General features: G+C 42.5%; 1 protein-coding gene across 1 annotated transcript in view; it reads left to right on the forward strand.

Annotated features, from left to right (window-relative positions):
- Positions 1 to 21,907, forward strand: part of LOC126284287 (uncharacterized) — a 194,889-nt gene that overhangs the window by 143,288 nt on the left and 29,694 nt on the right. The window contains exon 7 of the mRNA XM_049983153.1: positions 2,746 to 2,877. Within this exon, the coding sequence (XP_049839110.1) occupies positions 2,746 to 2,877 (132 nt within the window). The remainder of the gene's footprint in view (positions 1 to 2,745; positions 2,878 to 21,907) is intronic.

A 21,907-nucleotide genomic window follows, 5' to 3' on the forward strand; every position in this document is an offset into this window, starting at 1 on the left:
GTCTCCTTTACTCTCCTGCCGTCTCTCATGTGTACTACTTTCTCAAACAATCCTCACAAAGAATATTAGTGAAAACTACGAGGGCTATCCACAAAGTACATTATGTTTTGGAATTAAAAATAAATAAAGTATTGGAAATTTTTTTAATTATGTACAGATGAAAGCCACACTTAAATACTACTTTTCTACACAGTTGCCATTTAAATTAAGGCAATTATCGTAGTGATGGACGAGCTTGGAAATTCATTCGTTGTAAAATTCGGCCACCTGCGCCTTCAACTACGTGGTTAATCAGTAACCCGGTAGAAATACGATTGTTGTGGATTTCCTGGAAAGAGGCACTACAATAAACTCTCAAAGGTATTGCCAAACTCTGCACAACCTCAGAAGAGCAATACAAAACTAGCGCAGGGGAAAGTTGGCCTCAAAGATCTTGCTGATTCACGACAACGCCCGGGCTCACACGGCAAATGCCACTCGTGAAGTTCTCGAATCTTTTACGTGGCAGTTGTTTCCTCATCCGCCGTACAGTCCCGACCTGGCATCGAGCGACTTCCACTTATTCCCAGCAATGAAGAAGTGGTTGGCTATGCAGCGTTTTGATGACGATGCACAGCTTCAAGAAGAGGTAACCAGGTGGTTGAAGGCGCAGGTGGCCGAATTTTACAATGAAGGAATTTCCAAGCTCGGCTATCACTATGATAAGTACCTTAATTTTAATGGCAACTATGTAGAAAAGTAGTATTGCAGTGTGGCGTTCATCTGTATATAATAAAAAAATTTACAGTACTTTATTTATTTTAAATTCCAAAATGTAATGTACTTTGTGGATAGCCCTCGTAAATTGTGCAAATCACAGAATTCTATCAATCATGTTCACTCTTATTCATTTGTCCAGGCTATACCTTCATGTTATTTTCTATTGCCAACACTATGAATGATCTAGCAAAGTTGTTTTGTTCTGTATGTGTAGACCAGTGTGTTTGTCTCTTTCAGATGCTTAGTCTGAGTTTCAGCTCTGTACAACCACTACATGATTTTTGAGAGTGCCAGCAGTGAAGCAGAGTTTTTGTTGTGCATTACAAAAATGGAACTGCGGATTTTAGAGCAATGTTATGCCATCCAGTTTTGTGTTATACTTGGTGAATCTGCATGTGTGGTCTTTGAAAAGTTGAAACAGACCTATGGGGAACATTTGTTAACAAGAACACAAGAAAGGATATTGTGGAGACATGGCTTAGCCACAGCCTAGGGGATGTTTCCATAATTTTTTATTATGTGAACTTTTATTAACTGTGATTGAAATTCTCTGGTTTTCATTCATATTCATACTTGTGAATGGTGGAGGCTATACATAATTAGGTTTTGGTTTTACTCATCTTATCTGGCAATCTGTTGCACCATAAGTCCTGGAGACAGTTACTATAAAAAAAGAATAACTACAGAGTTATGTTTTAAAATAATTAACCCTGTTTTTGTTTAATCTCAAATTAATTAAAAATATCTTTACAAATCTGAAATAAATTGTAACATACTTACAATAAATTATCACAATAAACTACATGCTTTCTGTCCAAAATCACACAAAGTACTGACTCCCCTATGCCAATATGGCTACTCCTGTATATATGTTTTAAACAATCCCAAACAATTGTTGGCATTGTTTAAAATCAATATTTGATTAATTAACAATTAAAATCTATACAAAAAACTGGAAATACATATATAAACGCATGTCTGCTTAGAACAGTAAGTACACTATGATATTAGTACATGTTTGTTATTTCTTTTGAGAATAAACTCTCAAATAAGAAATTACAATAGTACATTTATATTTTTTATTAATTACTAGAGACTCTCTTCGTGGGAATTATTCCCTTCATTTACAGAGCTCCCACACTTTGAACTGAAATAGATTAAACAATTATTTTTTCAGTTATAAGTTTTTCTAGATGAGTTACATATTTTGTTTGCATGTGTGATCGTGAATTAGACTGGGAAAATATTCATTTTAAATTATCGTAATGGGCTGTTACGTTTCAAGGCCCAACTATTATTATGTTGCCCAATGGTATGACTGAGAATTTACTATTACCTCTGCCCATACTGTGGCACCTTGTTACAGCAGGACACAGCTTCTCCACACGTGGCACATCATATCTCAATGACTGTGTGTGTGATGCTGAAGTACCTCCATGATCAGCAAGATCCCAAAATATTTTTCCAATATCACATGCGTGGGACTAGTTTGGACGTAAACTTCATCTCATTGCCAGCATCCAGGATATCAACATCCATTCCAGGAGAGGACACAATGGGTTAATGACACTATTCCCAACTGAACCAGTGCATGCATACAGGCCAAAAGGGGTGCAACATCATACTGATAAATTGGCTCATACTGTCAAGTTCTTTGTAAATTTGACTCAGCTCTGTAATCACTGAAATAACATCACATAGCCTTTCAACCCAAAATGTTTCATTTGCTTGCTCCATCCCTCCTGGGCACTTTTTTTTCCTTCTTACTAGACAATGTAGCTACAACGTAGGAACAAGATGTAGGGAAAAAGTTAGCAATTTGATTTATTAACGTAAGGCCAAAAGTGCAGAAGTGCTCCAAATATTGAAGGAAGGTAGAAAATTACTATTTACATAAAACAACAGAACATGATATCATGTCAGTGAATGATAATAAAAACTGCAGTGTAGAAATGATCACATATCAGTATTCTATTGCTGTTACAGGTTCTAGTATCTATGCTAGAAGAAATCAATTTCATGAAGATGATGCAGGCAACAGATATCCAGAAATGTTGTACAAACCTTTTGCAAATATTTCAAAAATTAATTAATGTCTCAAGGAAACTGAGAGAACAGGTAATGCAACCTCATACAACTGCAACTTTTATTGCAATCTAGAGCATATTTCGCAGTTGCTGTCCAAAAGATTTATTCTGATTGACATTATGCAATCTGTTGTGATTTGGATTATATTGTGTCTTTTATTGTCCTTAGCAAAGTTAAACTTTTTTACTTTTAACTCTGTTGATGCCAGCATGCTAGAATGAAAGTTGACTTGTAGGAATTACTTATCCTAGGCAACGAAAATGCATGATTTGTACAGTGCCATTATTAGCATTCTTAAATACCTCTCAGTAAAATTTTTCTGATTCGGTATGTAACTGTCCTGCACAATTTTTCTTAGCCACTGTGAATATGAAATATTTTTGAAAAATCTGATATTTTTATTTGTATTGTGTTATTTTTTAAAAAGCTAAACAATATTTTTCAACTTTTAACAGTTTTTCTTTGCTTCCTACAAAACTATTCATGAATGCAGTTGTTTCAGCTGATAATATTAATACAGTAAATTCAGTATACGGCTACTTTATGTCTTGATGTGTGGGAAACTACTCATCCGAACTACCAATGTTGGTAAATAACAACAAAGAGGAATTACTATCTGTTGATGAAACTAGTAGGCTAATATCAAAGCTTCAACCCCAATTGTGGGTTACAACTGAAATGAAAACTAAGAAAATATTTCACAGCAAATTGTCCATTTTTACATATTTTAAAAACATATTTTATACTGCTGCCACAATAAATAAAACCTTTACCTTTTAAAATGTTTATTAGAGGATTTTAAATTGGCAGAACTCCTCATCTCAAATTCCAGAGAACCTTAATGGATAAGCAGCTGAAATGTAGTGATTATATTATGAAAAGAAATGTTGCTACTCACCATATAGCAGAGATGCTGAGACACAGATATGTCAACAAGAAGACTGTCACAAATAAGCTTTTAGCCAACAAGGCCTTTGTTAAAAAGAAATGATAGACACACGCGTGCACACACACACACACACACACACACACACACACACACACACACACACACACACACACACACGCACACACTCTCTTTCTCTCTCTCTCTCTCATGCAAATGGACACACACATGACTGCATTCTGTGGCAGCTGAAGCCACAATGCAATCAGCAGCAGCAGCACATGATGCGAATGGCAATGGGGTCGTGGTAAGGAAGAAGATAGGGTGGGGAGAGGGAATGACAGTAGGTTAGGAATGGGGGGAGTGGAAGGGGACAAGGTGGAAAGAGGGTAGGGCAGTTAGGTGCCATTAGGAGGTTAGACGAAGGGCAGGGAAGAAGTGAGTGGGAGGGGGTTGTGGAAAAGTATGAAGTAAAAAGACTAGATACGTTGGTGGGATGAGGGCTGTGTAGTGCTGGAATAGGAACAGGTATGGGCGGCTAAGTGAGGACAATGACTAATGAAGGTTGTGGCCAGGGGGGTTATGGGAACATAGGATATATTACAGTCAGAGTTCCCATCTGCACTATTCAGAAAAGCTGGTGTTGCTGGGAAGAATCAATGTATCACAGGCTGTGAGGCAATCATTGAAATGAAGGATGTCGTCATGGGCAGCATACTCAGCTGCAGGGTGGTCCAGTTGTTTCTTGGCCACAGTTTGTCAGTGGCCATTCATATGGAGAGACAGTTTGTTGGTTGTCATGCCCACATAGAATGCAGTGGTTGCAGCGTAGCTTGTAGATCACATGACGGTTTTCATAGGCAGCCCTGCCTTTGATGGGACAGGAGATATTTGTGACTGGATTGGAGCAGGTGGTGGTGGGAGGATGTATGGGACTAGCATCTAGGTCTGTTACAGGAATATGAGCCACGCAGTAAGGGGTTGTGTAGGGGTGGAAAAGTACATATTGTGTAGGTTTGGTAAATGACATAATAGCACTACAGTAGACCCCCTTTAATACGTCACCTTCAGGACCGGGACTATGGTCGGAACGAGAGAAAGGTCGGATTATCCGAAAAATCTACTAGTTATTGCTAAAAATATAAAAAGACATTTAGTACAAAAAATTAAACGATTTAAGAACTAAAAGATGTCTACAGTAATATAAAAAGATGTTTTTACACAGTGTTAAACAGTACATTAACTAAAAAATCGTCTACACACACTATAATATGTCAATAAAATTCTTCTGGGTTAGAGACCGCATTGTCATTTATAAAATTCCAACGTTTCGGCGTCTGTTGCAAGACGCCTTCCTCAGGGTGTGTTGCTAACTGCTGAATGAGCGCAAGTGTGGGTACATATATACTGTGGAAGAGTGTTGTGATTGGATGTGAGGGTGAGGAGGAAGGGCACTAGGAGTTAATTTTATTGGCGTTTGCATTGCGTCTTGTTATTGGCGGAAATAGGCGTTTTCCATTGGAGTTTCCTTTACTGCCTGCCATTGGTGGAAATCGGCGAATAGGAGACTTAGCGGCAACTGCAGCATAGCGTTGTTTACTAACTGCCTAGTATCGACTAGGCCGCGTCAGCGCTCTGTGTACCATCCTCCGCTGTGGCCTACTGCACGCCTGTTGCTTTGCGTGAGCTGTCCTTCCGCAAAGCTGTCACAGCAGGCAGCCAAGACGCTGGAAGTCTGTACCCGTCTTCTCTGTTCATATTATCGGGTCGCTTGGCTATTTCTATAGCCTCTCTAATCTTCCTCCTCAAACTAAACGGCTGTTTCGCCAGTACCCTGGCCTCTCGAAATTCGATGTTCATCCTGCACTGCTCATGATGTTCTGACACCGCTGATTTGCTATATTGTTTGAGGCGGATATATCTTTCATGTTCAGTTAGCCTCGTGCTTATTGGACGCCCGGTCTCACCTACATACACCAGTCCACATTCACACTCGATTTCATAAACTCCGGCGGCATGAAGCTTGTCAATTGTATCTTTTGTCGAGCCCCGAAAGCAAGCATTCGAAGAAACAGCACTCCAGTCCGCGCCATTACGCCCGGAATGCTGGCTACGATACGTGGATGACACCTTTGTTATCTGGCCACACGGAGCTTCAGAACTTCCACGAACATCTTAACCAGCAGCACAGCAAAATTCATTTTACCATGGAGATTGAAAAGAACGGGGTATTGCCTTTTCTCGACGTAGAAGTTTATCGTCAGCCAGACGGGAAGCTTGGACACAGAGTTTACAGGAAGCCCACCAACACGGACAGGTACCTTCATGCATCCTCCCACCACCATCCTATGCAAAAGAATTCGGCCCTCCGAACTTTAACTAAGAGAGCCTACAGGATCAGCTATGAATACAACCTGCAAGCTGAACTGCGGAACCTCCGGACCATTTTTGGAGCTAATGGCTACGACATGAGGCTGATACACAAAACCATGGCGCCGAAGGAGGAGGGCAACAGGGAAATACAGAACGAAGCACAGAACACCGCCGTGCTACCGTATGTACAAGGGGTTACTGAACGTCTGGGCAAAATTCTCCGTCGGGCAGGTATTAAGCCGATTTTTCGTAGCAACAACAAAATAAAAGACATTCTGGGCTCGACAAAAGATACAATTGACAAGCTTCATGCCGCCGGAGTTTATGAAATCGAGTGTGAATGTGGACTGGTGTATGTAGGTGAGACCGGGCGTCCAATAAGCACGAGGCTAACTGAACATGAAAGATATATCCGCCTCAAACAATATAGCAAATCAGCGGTGTCAGAACATCATGAGCAGTGCAGGATGAACATCGAATTTCGAGAGGCCAGGGTACTGGCGAAACAGCCGTTTAGTTTGAGGAGGAAGATTAGAGAGGCTATAGAAATAGCCAAGCGACCCGATAATATGAACAGAGAAGACGGGTACAGACTTCCAGCGTCTTGGCTGCCTGCTGTGACAGCTTTGCGGAAGGACAGCTCGCGCAAAGCAACAGGCGTGCGGTAGGCCACAGCGGAGGATGGTACACAGAGCGCTGACGCGGCCTAGTCGATACTAGGCAGTTAGTAAACAACGCTATGCTGCAGTTGCCGCTAAGTCTCCTATTCGCCGATTTCCACCAATGGCAGGCAGTAAAGGAAACTCCAATGGAAAACGCCTATTTCCGCCAATAACAAGACGCAATGCAAACGCCAATAAAATTAACTCCTAGTGCCCTTCCTCCTCACCCTCACATCCAATCACAACACTCTTCCATAGTATATATGTACCCACACTTGCGCTCATTCAGCAGTTAGCAACACACCCTGAGGAAGGCGTCTTGCAACAGACGCCGAAACGTTGGAATTTTATAAATGACAATGCGGTCTCTAACCCAGAAGAATTTTATTGACATTGACAACGGCCGCGGAAGCCTACGGTTACTATAATATGTATTCGTTTTAAAAGGAAAAATGACAAACAAATTACAGTACTGGACATAATAACGTATAAACGATATATACTCTAAACTAAAAAATGTTTATAGCACTGTATATATAAAAAGTAATTTTTTACAAAGAAATAAACTACTGTATGTATAAACTAAGAAATGATTATACTGCATGGATTGTTTTTACAGTAAAAACGAAAACCAATTACTTGGAAAAAAGTCAGGGATACATTTTTGACAAGTTTTCCAAGGATCAATCCAGCCTTCACTGGCAGCAAATTTACTTTTGGCTTCCAGTTTTTTGTGCAAAACTATTGCTTTTTTTTAGCATTGGCCCAGATATTGGAGTTTCGTTTCCTTCTTTCTTGACAAAACCACATCCACACTGCATTATCAAGCAGTTCAAGTTTAGGTTTTTTTAATGTTTTGCAATTCTTCAGAGTACTTTCACCATCAATCGTAACTGTATAGGAGTCAATGTCTTTCCGATTCTTCCTCCAATCCTCAATTGTCATAACACCTACATTCAGTTTCTTTGCAGTTTTTTGGAGCGAATCTCCTTCGTCCAGTCTTTGTAGCACTGCTAATTTTTCATGTAGTGAAAGAGTTACGTGTTTATGTTTGAATCCAGACATGTTGAAAAACAGGCAACGGTACACACAATGAATCTATAGTAATAAGTACTGTAGAGAACACGGAATAAATCAAACAATGACGTTTTTTTAATCCCAACAACGGATAAAACTGCATAATAATGTACAGTATAACAATAAGCACAGCGATAGACACCGCAACAATGGCCCGACAGGTGTCCAGTCAGTGACAAGTCGGCACAGGCTTGCGAGCTTGAGCATGGTCGGACTAACCGGTGTGACGGACCATCCAAGGTCGGATTAGAGGGGTTCTACTGTACGTGAGTGGTGGGAAGGATAGTGGGTAGGACATTTCTCATTTCAGGGCACAACGAGAGGGAGTGGAGACCCTGCTGAGGAATGTAATTCATTTTCTCCAGTGTTGATTTCTGGAGGAATGTGGATAGGGAGACCTTAGTCTCAATCCAGATCGCATAGATGTCATCAATGAATCTGAACCAGGAGAGGGGTTTAGGATTCTGGGTGTTTAGGAAGGATTTCTCTATGAAGTTGGCATAGGATGGTGCCACATAGGGGTCCATGCTGTACCCCAGATTTGTTTGTAGGTAATGCCTTCACAGGAGAAATAATTGTGAGTGAGGATATAGTTGGTCATGGCAACTAGGAAGGCAGTTGTTGGTTTGGATTCAGTCGGGCATTCGGAAAGGGTAATGTTCAATGGCAGTGACGCCGTGGGCATTAGGGACATTAGTGTAAATGGAGGTGGCATTAGTAGTGACGAGTAGGGCACTGTGTGGTAACAGGAAATTGTTGGTATATTTTATATAGGAGGATAGCTTCCAGGTAAGAGGTTGAAGGTTTTGGTCTACAAGAGCAGAGATTCTCTCAGTCAGGTTACAGTAACTAGCCACAATGGGGCATCCTGAGTGGTTGGGTTTATGGACCTTAGGAAGCATGTAGATGGCAGGAGAGTGTAGAGTAGTAGGGATGAGCAGAGAGATGGACCGCAGAGAGAGTGTTCTGGGATGGATTTAGGATTTTTAGGAGTGGCTGGAGAGCCTGCTGGACTTCTCGAATGAAGTCACTGTGGCAGGGTTTGCAGGAGGATGTATCTGACAGTTGGTGGAGTTTTTCCACCAGGCAATCTATGCAGTTCAAAGCAACAGTGATGTAGCCTTTGTCCGCAGGAAGTATTGTAAGTTTGGGATCAGTTTTTAGATGGTGGGCTGTGAGTCTTTCTGCAGATGTAAGGTTAGTTTGCATGTTGAGGGGTTTGGGAAATGGTGACGAGGGAAGGTTCGAGGTTATGAAATTCTGGGAAGTTAACAGAGGATGAATCAGGACAGTGGGGATATCACGGTTAGATAGAGGAACGAAGTTTGTCAGGCAGGGTTCAACCCTGGTCTCTGGTTGAGTCTGATTGGTAAGGTTGGTGACAAAAAAGTGTGTCCTGTAGGGACTTGGAGGAGGAGAGAAGGTCTTTAACAAGTCCTGCAAGATTGAATTTGAGAGTGGGGCAGAAGGTGAAGCCTATGTGAAAGACTGATATTTCTGTGGGGCTTATGCTTCTGGAGGAAAGGTTCATGAATGTGTTTCGAGGGTGTTTAGGTTCTGGATTCTGTGTGATGGTGGGACAGAGTTTTGGAGGGTGAGGGAAATGTAATATGTTTGCGAGACAGGATTTATCAGCTACAAGTAGACATGGGGAAGGTTTGGAGGTTGTTGTAAGGGTGGTGGACAGTGCTACTCCAAAGTGGTAACAGTAAGCGAGCAGGGGGTAGAGTTTTTTTAAGGTGGCATTGTGCATGTCGCTCTTGTTCCTGGGGGGTAAGAGTTTCAATGTGTGTTACAGTTTTCAGGAATGTGGGATTGCATAGCAGGAGAGTTTTGTGGCTGGAGAGAAGGTATTTCAAAGAGGTTTGGGCATGGTTGATATGGTTTTGCAGGACTATGTTGGTGAGGGCTAAATATTGATGGAATCTGGACAGGAGGTGTGGCAGCTGGAGATGGATAGTTAGATGGTAAGACCTTTTGTGGGGATTCCATGAACCAAACAACAATACAGGTACAGTTTGTGGGACTGGGTTCTATCTAGGGATAAGAAATTTTTCTGTATTGATGCAAAAGGAAGGAGCAAGTGTGTGTGTGTGTGTGTGTGTGTGTGTGTGTGTGTGTGTGTGTGTGTGTGTGAAATCTTATGGGACTTAACTGCTAAGGTCATCAGTCCCTAAGCTTACACAATTTTTCTGTATTGATGCAAAAGGAAGGAGCAAGTGTGTGTGTGTGTGTGTGTGTGTGTGAAATCTTATGGGACTTAACTGCTAAGGTCATCAGTCCCTAAGCTTACACACTACTTAGCCTAAATTATCCTACGGCCAAACACACACACCCATGCCTGAGGGAGGACTTGAACCTCCGCCGGGACCAGCCGCACAGTCCAGGTATGCAGCATCTTAGACCGCTCTGCTAATTGTGTGCGGCGAAGGAGCAAGTGTCCATGGTGTTGGAAAATATGAGAAAAAATACGTAAATAACATAGAATTACATATAAAAAATTCGCAAAAATACACCCAAATACTTGCGAAAAATCAGGTAAAGGATGAAACGGTTGAGAAAGGGGGAATCAAGATGTAATGTGAGAGATTTGACGATAGCAAAGGCAAAAACTCACTAAAATTGGTGTGAAGTCACAATGAGATCAAAGAAAAGATATAAGTAATAAAAATATATATATTTACTGTGGGTAGCAGGTCTGAGCGTCAATAAGAGCAAAGAAGGCGGTTACTGTGCCCCCAGTGAGGGTACCTCTGCTCTCGTAGACCAGCACCTTCCACCTATTACCTGGAACCAATCCTCCTATATAAAAGATATCAACCATTTCCATAGTTCCTGTCCCTTTACCAGAGGGTGCACTGCTCATCACTATTGATGCCACCTCCATTTACACTAACATCCCTAATGCCCATGGCCTTACTACTGTTGAACACTAGCCTTTCCCAATGCCCCACTGCTTCCAAAACAATAACCTCCTGCCTAGTCGCCATGTTCCAACTATATCCTCACCCAGCACTACTTCTCCTTTGAAGACATTATCTACAAATAAATCTGGGCTATGGCTGTGGGCAAACACATGGCACTATCCTATGCCAACCTATTCATTGGCCATCTAGAGGAATTCTTCCCAAACATCCAGAATCCTATATGACTCACCTGGTTCAGATTCATTGATGACATCTTTGTAATCTGGATCAAGGCTGAAGACACCCTATCCACATTCCCCCAGAAACTCAGTAGCTTCTCCCCCATTTGCTTCACCTGGTCCTACTCAACCCAAAAAGCCACCTTCCTAGATATTGACCTCCACCTCAAAGATGGCGACATCAGTACTTCTATCCATATCAAACCTACTAACCACCAACAGTACCTCCACTCTGACAGCTGCCACCCATTCCATACCAAGAAGTTCCTTCCATACAGCCTTAGCTACCTGTGGTTGTCACATCTGCAGTGATGAGCAGTCTCTCTCGAAATATACTGAGGAGAGAGTGTCACTGAAGTCTTCACGGACCGTAATTTATCCTCCCACCCATGTACAAAAACAAATCTCCCTGCCTTTTCTTTCCAGTCTCCCACCACCTTCCAAAGTCTTACTGCCTGGCCACAGAGGAGTATTCCCCTCATAACTCAGTATTACCCATGACTGGAGAAAATGAATTACATTCCCCGCCAGGTTTCTGACTAGCTATTGTCGCACCCTGAAATGAGAAATGTCCTATCCTCTATCCTTCCCACCCCTCCCACAGTGGTATTTTGTCATCCACCAAACTTACAAAATATGCTTGTCCACCCCTACACAAGCCCTTACCTCATGGCTCATATACCTGTAACAGACATAAACGCAAGACCTGTCTCATAGATCCTGCCACCACCACCACCTACTCCAGTCCGGTCACAAACATCACCTATTCCATGAAAGACAGGGCTACCTGTGAAAACAGTCATGTGATCTATAAGCTAAGCTGCAACCACTGTGCTACATTCTATGTGGGCATGACAATGAACAAGTCGTCTGTCCACATGAATGGCCACCGACAAACATGATCAAGAAACAAGTGGACCATCCTATTGCTGAGTGTGCTGCCCATGACGACATCCTTCAGTTCAATGACTGTCTCACAGCCTATGCCACATGGATCCTTCCCACTAACACCAGCTTTTCAGAACTGCGCATGTGGGTACTTTCGCTGTTATATATACTATGTTCCTGTAACTCTCGTGGCTTCAACCTTTGACAGTCACTGTCCTCAACCATTGAGTCCCTTTCCTGTTCCCATTCCAGCACTACACAGCCCTCTTTCCTCCAATACAGCCAGTATTTTTACTCCTCTCCTTTTCTGCTAACCCTTGTCCCCCTCCGCCCTCCTCTCCCCTGCCCTTCGTCCAATCTCCCGACTGCACCTACCTGCCCGACCCTCTCTCCACCTTGTCCCTGCATGATCCCCAGAAGCACTTCCATCCCCCTGCCCACCCCAGCCTCCTCCGTACCCCCATCCAATTGCCATTCCCATCACGCACTGCTGCTGATGGTTGCAGTGTGGCTTCAGCTACTAGAGACTGCGGTCATGTGTGTGAGGTGCGTTTGCATGAGAGTGTGAGAGTGTCTGTCATCTATTTCTGATAAAGGTTTTGTTGGCCAAAAGCTTATTCATGACAATCTTTTTGTTGTGCCTTTCTGTAACTCAGCATCTCTGCTATATTGTGAGTAGCTACTTTCCTTTTCACAATATTGTTACATTCCTTCTTGAATTTTCCATTGTTTGATTTTTTACTGGTGGCTTTTCTTTGATGCTAACCCAGTGCCGTTTTCGATTGTTAGTATTTTCTAATGCATTACTATCTTCAATGTCCATCCTTCTTTGTCTTCTTTCATATTATCTCTTGTCACCTTACAATCCATACTGCATGCTCTACTTATCAGCCACACCATATAAACCGTTAAGCCCGTGAACATCAGATGGCTAAAAGACCACGCTGACTGTTAGTGCAGAGTCTGATGTCTCACATTACTCCCACCTATATCATTAATCCTGTACCTTCAGATTGATCACTCTCGCTGCATCAATGTCCCCTAGCCAGAACCCCATCCCACATACTGTTCCTGCATTGTTCTATGGTTCATGGAATCCCCCAAAAAAGGCCTTACAATCTAATTACCCATTTCTGGCTGCCACCCCTCCTTCCATAATGACCTCCATCTGTTCAGATTCCACCAAGCCTTAGTCCTCACCAACATAGTCCTGCGAAACCATATCAACCAAGTCCAAACCTCCCTGCAGTGCCTCCTCTCCAGCTGCAAAATTCTCCTGCTGTGCAATCCCACATTCCCGAAAACCATAACACAGATTGAAACTCTTACTCTCCAGGAACTAGAGCAACATGCACAATGCCACCTTAAAAAAACTTTCCCCCATGCTCGCTTACTGTTCCCTCTAAGGAGTAGCACTGTCCACCACCAATACAACAACCTCCAAACCTCCCCCATGTCTACAGAAAGATCCATAGTTCACCATCTAAAAACTGAGCCCAATCTTATAATCCCAGCTGTGGACAAAGGCTCCACTACTGTTGCTTTGTACCACATGGATCACCTGGCAGAAGGACTCCACCAACTGTAAGATACATCCACCTGCAAACCTTGCCACAGTGAAATGATAATTAAATCGACACCCTAGCTGCAAACAGACAATGATATACATCATTGGCGACATGTTGAAAATGTGTGCCCTGACCGGGACTCGAACTCGGGATCTCCTGCTTACACGCAGACGCTCTATCCATCAGAGTCACTGAGGGCACAGAGAATAGTGTGCCTGCAGGGACTTATTCCTTGAATGGTCCCCATGAAACCCACATTCCCAGCATGTACACACTACTACATCCGTGGTGCGCCTAATAGATGTTTGCCCATCACACTCATTACCCATGGCAGATTAATCTTACATGTCCTGAATGAGTTGGGGCATAGCGTGTGCGTTTGCACAAGAAGGTCAATGGCTGGCTAGCTATATTTTAACTACATATGAAGGTAGTATCTGTTCCTGAAAGAACAGATACCATGGATGACTGTGCAGCTTCTCTGTCACATTGACCCCATTCCAGAAATCCAGCCAGATCTCCGGTCACTCCTCAAATTTTTAGGCCCATTCCAGAACCTCTCCTCAGGGTCCATCTCTCTGCTCATCCCTACTACTCCCCGCACTCCTACCATCTATATGCTTTCTAAAATCCATAAACCCAACCACTCAGGACGCCCCACTGTGGCCGGTTACTGTACCCCCACTGAGAGAATCTCTGCTCTCGTGGACCAAAACCTTCAACCTATTACCTGGAACCTACCTCCTATATAAAATATATCAACAATTTCCTCAACCAACTCTCCACAGATCATGTTCCTTTACCACCTGGTGTCTGTTCCTGGTAGCTGAGTGTTCAGTGCGACGGAATGTCATACCTAATGGCTTGGATTTGATTCCTGGCTGGGTCTGAGATTTTCTCCACTCAGGGACTGTGTGTTGTGTTGTCAACTTGAAAGACTTACACCAGGCGAATGGTCTACCTGACAGGAATCCCTAGCCACACGGCATTTCCATTTACCATACGGTGCCCTATTTGTCACTACTGATGCCCCTTCCATTTACACTAACATCCCTAATGCCAGTGGCCTTACTCCTATTGAACACTACCCTTTCCCAATGCCTGACTTATTCCAAACCAACAACTTCCTTTCTAGTTGCAACAACTTCCTTCCTGGTTGCCATGATCAACTATATACTCACCCACAATTACTTCTCCCATGAAGGCAATACCTACAAACAGATCTGGGGTACAGCTTTGTGCACCCACATGGCACCATACTATGCCAATCTATAAGTCAGCCATCTAGAGGAAACCTTCCTAAACACCCAGAATCCTAAACTCCTCACATGATTCAGATTCACTAATGATATCTTTGTGACCTGGATCAGGGCTGAGGACTCGTTATCCACATTACTCCAGAAATCAACAGCTTCTCCTCCATTTGCCTTATCTGATCCTACTCAATCCAGTAAGTCACCTTCCTAGATGTTGACCACCACCTCAATTATGGCGACATCAGTACATCCTTACATATCAAATCTACTGACCACCAATAATACCTCCACTTCAACAGCTGCCACCCATTCCATGCCAAGATGACCCTTCCATATAGCCTAGCCAGGCAGTGATGAGCATTTCCTCTTGAAATATACCAAGGGTCTCACTGAAGCCTTCCCAGACCATTGTTATCCTCCCAACTTTGCAAAAAAAAAAAACAAATCTCCCATGCCTTATCTTTCCACTCTCTCATGATCTTCCAAAGTCTCATTGTCTCGCCACAGAGGAGCATTCCCCTCGTAACTCTGTACCATGAATTACATTCTCTACCATGTTTTCGACTTCCTCTTGTTGTGTCCTGAGATAAGAAATTTTCTGCCCACTATCCTTCCCACCCCTCCCACAGTAGTATTCCATCATCCACTGTTCCTGTACAATATACACATCCATCCCTAAACAGTCCCTACTCCCAACCCCTTACCTCATGGCTCATATCCGTGTAATAGCCCTAGATGCAAGGCCTGTACCATACATTCTCCCACCCACCACCTACTCCAGTCTGGTCTCAGACATCACCTATCCCATCAAAGAGAGGGGTATCTGTGAAATCAGTCATGTCATCTACAAGCTTAACTGCAACAACTATGGTATATTCTTTGTGGGCATGGCAAGCAATAAGCTTGTCCGCATAAATGGTCACTTACAAACTGTGGCTAAGAAACAAGTGGACCACACTGCTGCTGAGCAAGCAGCCCAGCACATCATCGTTCATTTCAATGATGGCCTCACGGCCTGTTCCACGCGGATCCTTCCCACCAACAACAGCTTTTCTGAATAGTGCAGGTGGGAACTTTCGCTGTAATATGTCCTATGTTCCCATAAGACTCCTGGCCTCAACCTTTGTCACCTGTCCAACCCCTTCCCTGTTCCTATTCCAGCACTACACAGCCCTCATTCCACCAATGCACCCAGTCTTTTCGCTTCTCTCCTTTTCCACTAACCCCCCCCCCCCCCCCCCCTGCCCCCTCATCTGACCCTTGCCCTTTGTCTAACCACCAGGCTGCACCTAGCTACCCTACTCTACCTACACCTGTTCCCTGTGCAATCCTCAGCAGTACTCCACTGTTCCCCACCCCTACCCTACCATCCCTTCCCCTCCCTGCCCCAACCTCTTTCTTTGCTCCTTCCAGCTGCCATTCCCATCATGCTCCACTGCTGCTGGTTGCAGTGTGAGTGTGAGTTGCATTTGGATGAGTGTGTTTGTGTGTGTCGTCTATTTTGGACAAAGGCCTTGTTCGGCAAAAGTTTATTTGTGACAGTCTTTGTATGGTGCCTATCTGGAGCTCATCGTCTCCACTATTCAGTAAGTAGAAATTTTCCTTTTCATAATATTGTTACATTCCGTTGTTTGAAATATAGTGATTATATTGATTAGCTTCTCAAGAAACTCACCACTTCAGTTATACCATACATTATGAGATCCTATTCTTCTGCACAAAACTTCAGTGACTGACTTGCTCATCTTCTTAAGGAGCAGTGTTTCCCAGTGAGACACATATCATGTGAAGAAAATGAATTTGTCAGATATTGAGTAAAATGTGTGACTGTTAATCCAGCTAGAAACAGTGAGCAATTTTTTCATGAGCAGTTGGGTATGGTTTCGAGCAGGAATAATGAGGCAGTGGAAGGCTTTGCTGATAGAATTTGGAAAAATAATGTGCACACTTATGAACTGTCACAAAATGAGGAGGTGAACAAAGTGGTACTGCAAAAGGCCAAGCAATGTGCACTTTATGCTTTTTTGAGGCGTTTAGTACCAGAAAGGGGTGCCTAAAGATTGTTACATTGAGGTTAGATTGGTGTTGGATTTCTACAAAAATGAGAGGACAACAGAACTGAGGGACTGAAGATATGTATTGCATCAAATGTAGAGTGTTTCAGTTGTGGGCAAATGGGGCATGTGCAAAAGGCATGCCACCAGTCACAAAAAAAGTGATGAGGATAACATGGGTTCTTTCTTGTTTGGTCTTCAACCGTCAGATTGGTTACTAGCAGTTCATCATGCATTTCTGTCTTTGGCCATCCTCTTGAGAATGGTATATGTGGGGCAGATGGTATCCTCCATGATCTAGTTGAAGCTTTCTAGTCTCAGTCTGCTTCTTGTGTTTTACCTTTCTACTATCCTGTCAATGATACTTTCAATGATACCATCATGTCTCAGCAGATAACTGACCAATGCATTCCTTCTGTGTTCGATTACCTTCACCAGATAAGGCTTCTCTTCCTTCACTCCGTGGAGCACCTCTTCATTTGATTTCTTGTCTACCCAGGAATTCTTGAGCATTCTCTGTTTGCACCACCTCTCAATGGCTGTTATTTTATGTTTTTCTGCTTCTCTGAATGTCCATGTTTCACTTCCATACAGCAGCACACTCCAAATAAGTGTCTTTGTGAGGTTTTTGCTGAGCTGTATGTGTATATAACTGGATATGAGAAGGTTTCTTCTCTTGTTAAAAGCAGCTTTTGCCTGGTGGATTTGGCTTGTGATATTCTTCCTTGGTCTTGCATCTGATGCAATGTTACTGCCCAGGTAGGCAAAGGATTTGACAGTCTCCTGTTGTTCATAGTTATCAGCAATTTAATGGGAATGGTTGTAAAGGAGGTGTAGGTCATTGACAGGGATACAGGGGTAGTAGTAGAGATGGACTGGGACTTAGGAAGGGTCTGCTAAACTTCAGAGGGAACCACAGGAGTGCCAACAGGAGCTCAGGGTGAAAGTAAATTGAGAGTAAACAAATACAGAGGAGGTATGTGCCATAATGGATGTAATAAATGGTAGAGAATGTAGAGTTTTATTGGACACAGGGGCACATGTGTCAGTGGCGTCAAGAGAGCTAGTGTGTGGGAGAAGGGGTAACCCACCACAGTACAAATTGCTTTGAGCAGGGAATGATGATATATGACTGTTGGGGTCAGTAATGATGAATTTTTCATTTGATGCTCCTGAGTTCAGAGAGAGTGTGGAGGTGGTATCTCGTGTAAGTGATAGCTACTTAGGGTTGTAATTTCTGCATAAACATCATGTCATAACTGACATTTGACAATGTATAGTGGAACTTAATGTGAGGAAATTCTGGCTGTGGAAAGCTAATGTCAGTGTTGATCTTGCATGAGAAGCATCTGGTATATGAGACAGTTGACCATAACTGATGACATTAAGGCTTGATTAGCATTACTGTATGTCAGAAGGCACCAGGAAGTAAATGTAGATGATGTGAAGCCTTACTTACCAGTTGTTGTGTTATGTATGATGGAAAGAATGAAGGATATGAAGTGTGTTGTTCAGTAAAGTGGAGGCAATAGATAATTTTGGCATTGAGGAAGTGAAGTTACTGAAAGGAACATTGTTGACCGTGTTGAAGACAGCAGATGAGGAAGACTGTCACACAGACAGTATAGACTAAGGAAGGATACTGGATGTTGCTAGAAGTGCATTTCATGAAAAACTGAAGCATTTGAAGGGGATAGAGAGGTTGAAGATGGAATAACAGCTACTGGAGTTTTAAGATATGTTTTATCTGCAAGAGTAGTTACCTGCTACACCAGTCAAACTGTGCAGGATTCCGCCAGCTAACAAAGAACATTTACCAAAGACCATACAGCATACCATGGTCATTGTAACCAATGTTAGATGACTTTACAAATCAATGGTTGGCCAACAGAGTAATTGGTTGACTACATCATGTGTCCTATGCTCTGAATATCTGCTGTCATCAGCTGGCAATATCATGTGACATGAGCTGCAAGTGGCTGACAAAAGTGCATCACAATCTTGATTTTATTGTTTTGGAAGCTATTTTGCTGTATTCCTGTTGCTGGAATTGACGGAATTGCTGTTTATACTTTCATATTATAAAAATATGCAGTGTAAATGTCACCATGCATCAAATATCTTTCCAAAATACATTGTTCTTCAATGTGTTTCATTTGCTGAAGTGCCAGGCAGTTCTATGCCGGAGTATAATACCTTCACCATTTAAAGGATTGCTATGTTTTACAGCTCCAAGGGAAAGTATATTGTCACTTAACATGGAAAAAATGTACTTTCACCAGGGATATAATGTAATTTCATCTGGGGAAAGTATATTCTTAACTGGGAAATCTGGGAAAAACCCAGGATTTTTTTGTTCTTTTCCTTGCGTGCATCCTGTATACGATAAAAAACTCAAAGCAGTAACAGACCATGCTGTTTCAAAGTGGTTACTAGGTTTTAATGATCCATCCACTAGAATGAAGAGATGGGCATTGAAAATTAATGAATTTGAGTATGAAGTAATCCATGAACGTGGGAAGAAACACAAAATGGATAGAGACTGAACAGAAAGATAGCACTGATACAAATGGCAGGATGCACTGATCAATGAAGAGCAATAAAGCAAGCAGCAGTTCAGTGAATATTATGGTGTACTGAGCAGAGAGACAAAATTAGTTCCATGCCTGGTTGTGCCAGCAGTACTGAAAAAGGAGTTGTTAGGTGAGATGCATGATCATGTCTTGTCAGGGCAACACTGTGGTAGGGGGGGGGGATAGAAAGAGTGATGTGGATTGATATGTTGTAAGTTGTATAGAGCATATGCACCATGCAGATTTGAACTGGAAATAGGTACTACCTCAGAGGTTGCCAGAGGCTACAGAAGCATTCTGTTTTATTGTGGTGGACATATTAGGACCTTACAACTAGATGCCAGTGGGTAATCATTTTGTGCTGACCATACTAGATCATTTTTCTGTTGGGCCGTACTATCCGAAAGCTTTATTTGTGACAGTGTTTTTGTTGTGCTTATCTGTGACTCAGCGTCTCTGCTATATGGTGATTGGCAGCTTTCCTTTTCATAATATTGTTACATTCCATCCTGGATTTTCCATTGTTTGATTTTTCTCATTCTGTAGAGATGGTGCCAATGTTAAACAAACAGGCTATTAAAATCAAATAAGCATTGGTGAACAGATGGATACTGAAGCTCAGGGTGCCAGAGATGACAGTTACTGACTAGGGGATGAATTTCATGTCAGACCTGATAAAAGAATTGTGTTAGTTACTAAGACTGTAGAAACTAAAAATAAGTCCACTTCATCCTCGGGCTAACAAAAAGACAAATAGGTTCATCAGATGATTGGGAAAATGCTGTGTTATTACATGAAAGTATCCCATTCAGATTGGGGTAAATATTTAGGCTTTGTACTGAGTGTGTGTAGATCCAAGGTACACACTTGCAAAGGGCTGTATTGGAAGTAGATGCCATCACCACTTGAGATGATTAGACAAAAGTCAGGTAGGAATGGTGAGTCAGTCTGAGAATTCATTCGAAAAGTGAGGAAAGTTTGGAGAAGGGTCCAGCTAACAAACATGAAAGATGTCGAAAAAACAAGAAGATGGAGTGAAGTGAGTGGGAATGTTGCTGCAGTACAGAGTGGGACAATGGTTGGTATTATCCAGTCCCTACACTTCGAAGGGATAAATGAAGAAGTTTTTAATATGGCACCGGGCCCATATCAGAGTGAGACTACTTCACCAATAAATATCAAGCTTCAGTAATTGTGCATGATGGCCATTTATGAACATTTATGAGTGGGCCAGAAGTGATTCCACAGAAAGTGGGAAGGAAACAAAGAAGGAACCATGGAAGAAGAACCCAAGGGATCGTTAATGAGATGAGGAGGTCCAGATTCCTCAAGTGCAGTATGTGCTAATGCCTAGGAAGTAATCATTATGTATTGTCTTTTGTGATTTTTTTTTGTTTTCGTTTGTGTATATATGTGTGGTTGACATTGTTATAGTTAAGACAGTGTGCTAGTCAGGGGCACCACCTATGTGGGTGCTCCAGTGCTTGCTCATCATCCAAGGGGGGTACTTTCACATCATCGAAGAGGGGGTAATGGGGAAAATTTCAGAGCTGTCAGTTAAGCCAGTGTTGACATCACATTCTTGCATTGGTCGATGGAAGCATGGCCTATCATTTCTCATCCCTCCAGAAAGAATCTGACAAGGCCTCAGTTTAGCTCTTTTGCGAAAATGTGATGAAAGATTTTGAATGTTTCTCCCAACAGACAATGGCTGGCAGAGATTTATACCACACATGTTTCATCAATAGATGTTCAAATATTCATTCATTCAGTATCATTCCTTATGGAGCAGTAATGCTTTTTTCCATAATAAAATATCATTTACAGTTACAGTAACAAAGGTGAGGGGGGAATCTTTACATATGGCTGTGACACCACAACTACACTTCTCCAGGGTTGCCACATGTTCTGGAACTCAGGGAAATCAGGAGATATTAGGGAATTTAAAACGTGTCAGGGAAATCAGGGAAATATCACAGAAATTTGAAAAAGAAAACACTGGAAAAATCTCATTTTTGTCTCAGTAAGTGAAGTGCTTTGTTTACTGAGATGTCGTGCATCGTCACTGTCTGGGCGCATCTGAGTACATAAGCCACTTCCCTTCTCCCTGGCTCAAATGACTCTGAGCACTATGGGACTTAACAACTGAGGTCATCAGTCCCCTAGAACTTAGAACTACTTAAACCTAACTAACCTAAGAACATCACACACACCCATGCCCAAGGCAGGATTCGAACCTGCGACCGTAGCGGTCGCATTGTTCCAGACTGCAGTGCCTAGAACCACTCGGCCACTCCGGCGGGCCTTTCTCCCTCATTCGTACTTTCTATGTGGCTGTTTGCAGCTCAGTGATTGTCTTTATGGTGAGTTGTTGCCTATCCTCATTAGTACATATTTTCAGAGTATTCGCACAAGTTATCTGTTGCATGGATTGAGTATCACGGTCTGATTTCATCAACATGGTGTCTATGACATGTAGATAGCTGGCCCCACCAGTGGACGTCCATGATGCGCCAAAACCGCATGCCATTTCTGTGAGTATCTCTAACGGATCAGGCGTGCCAATCTCAAGCCCATC

Source organism: Schistocerca gregaria, chromosome 1, assembly GCF_023897955.1.
Source record: "Schistocerca gregaria isolate iqSchGreg1 chromosome 1, iqSchGreg1.2, whole genome shotgun sequence".
Classification (NCBI taxonomy): domain Eukaryota; kingdom Metazoa; phylum Arthropoda; class Insecta; order Orthoptera; family Acrididae; genus Schistocerca; species Schistocerca gregaria.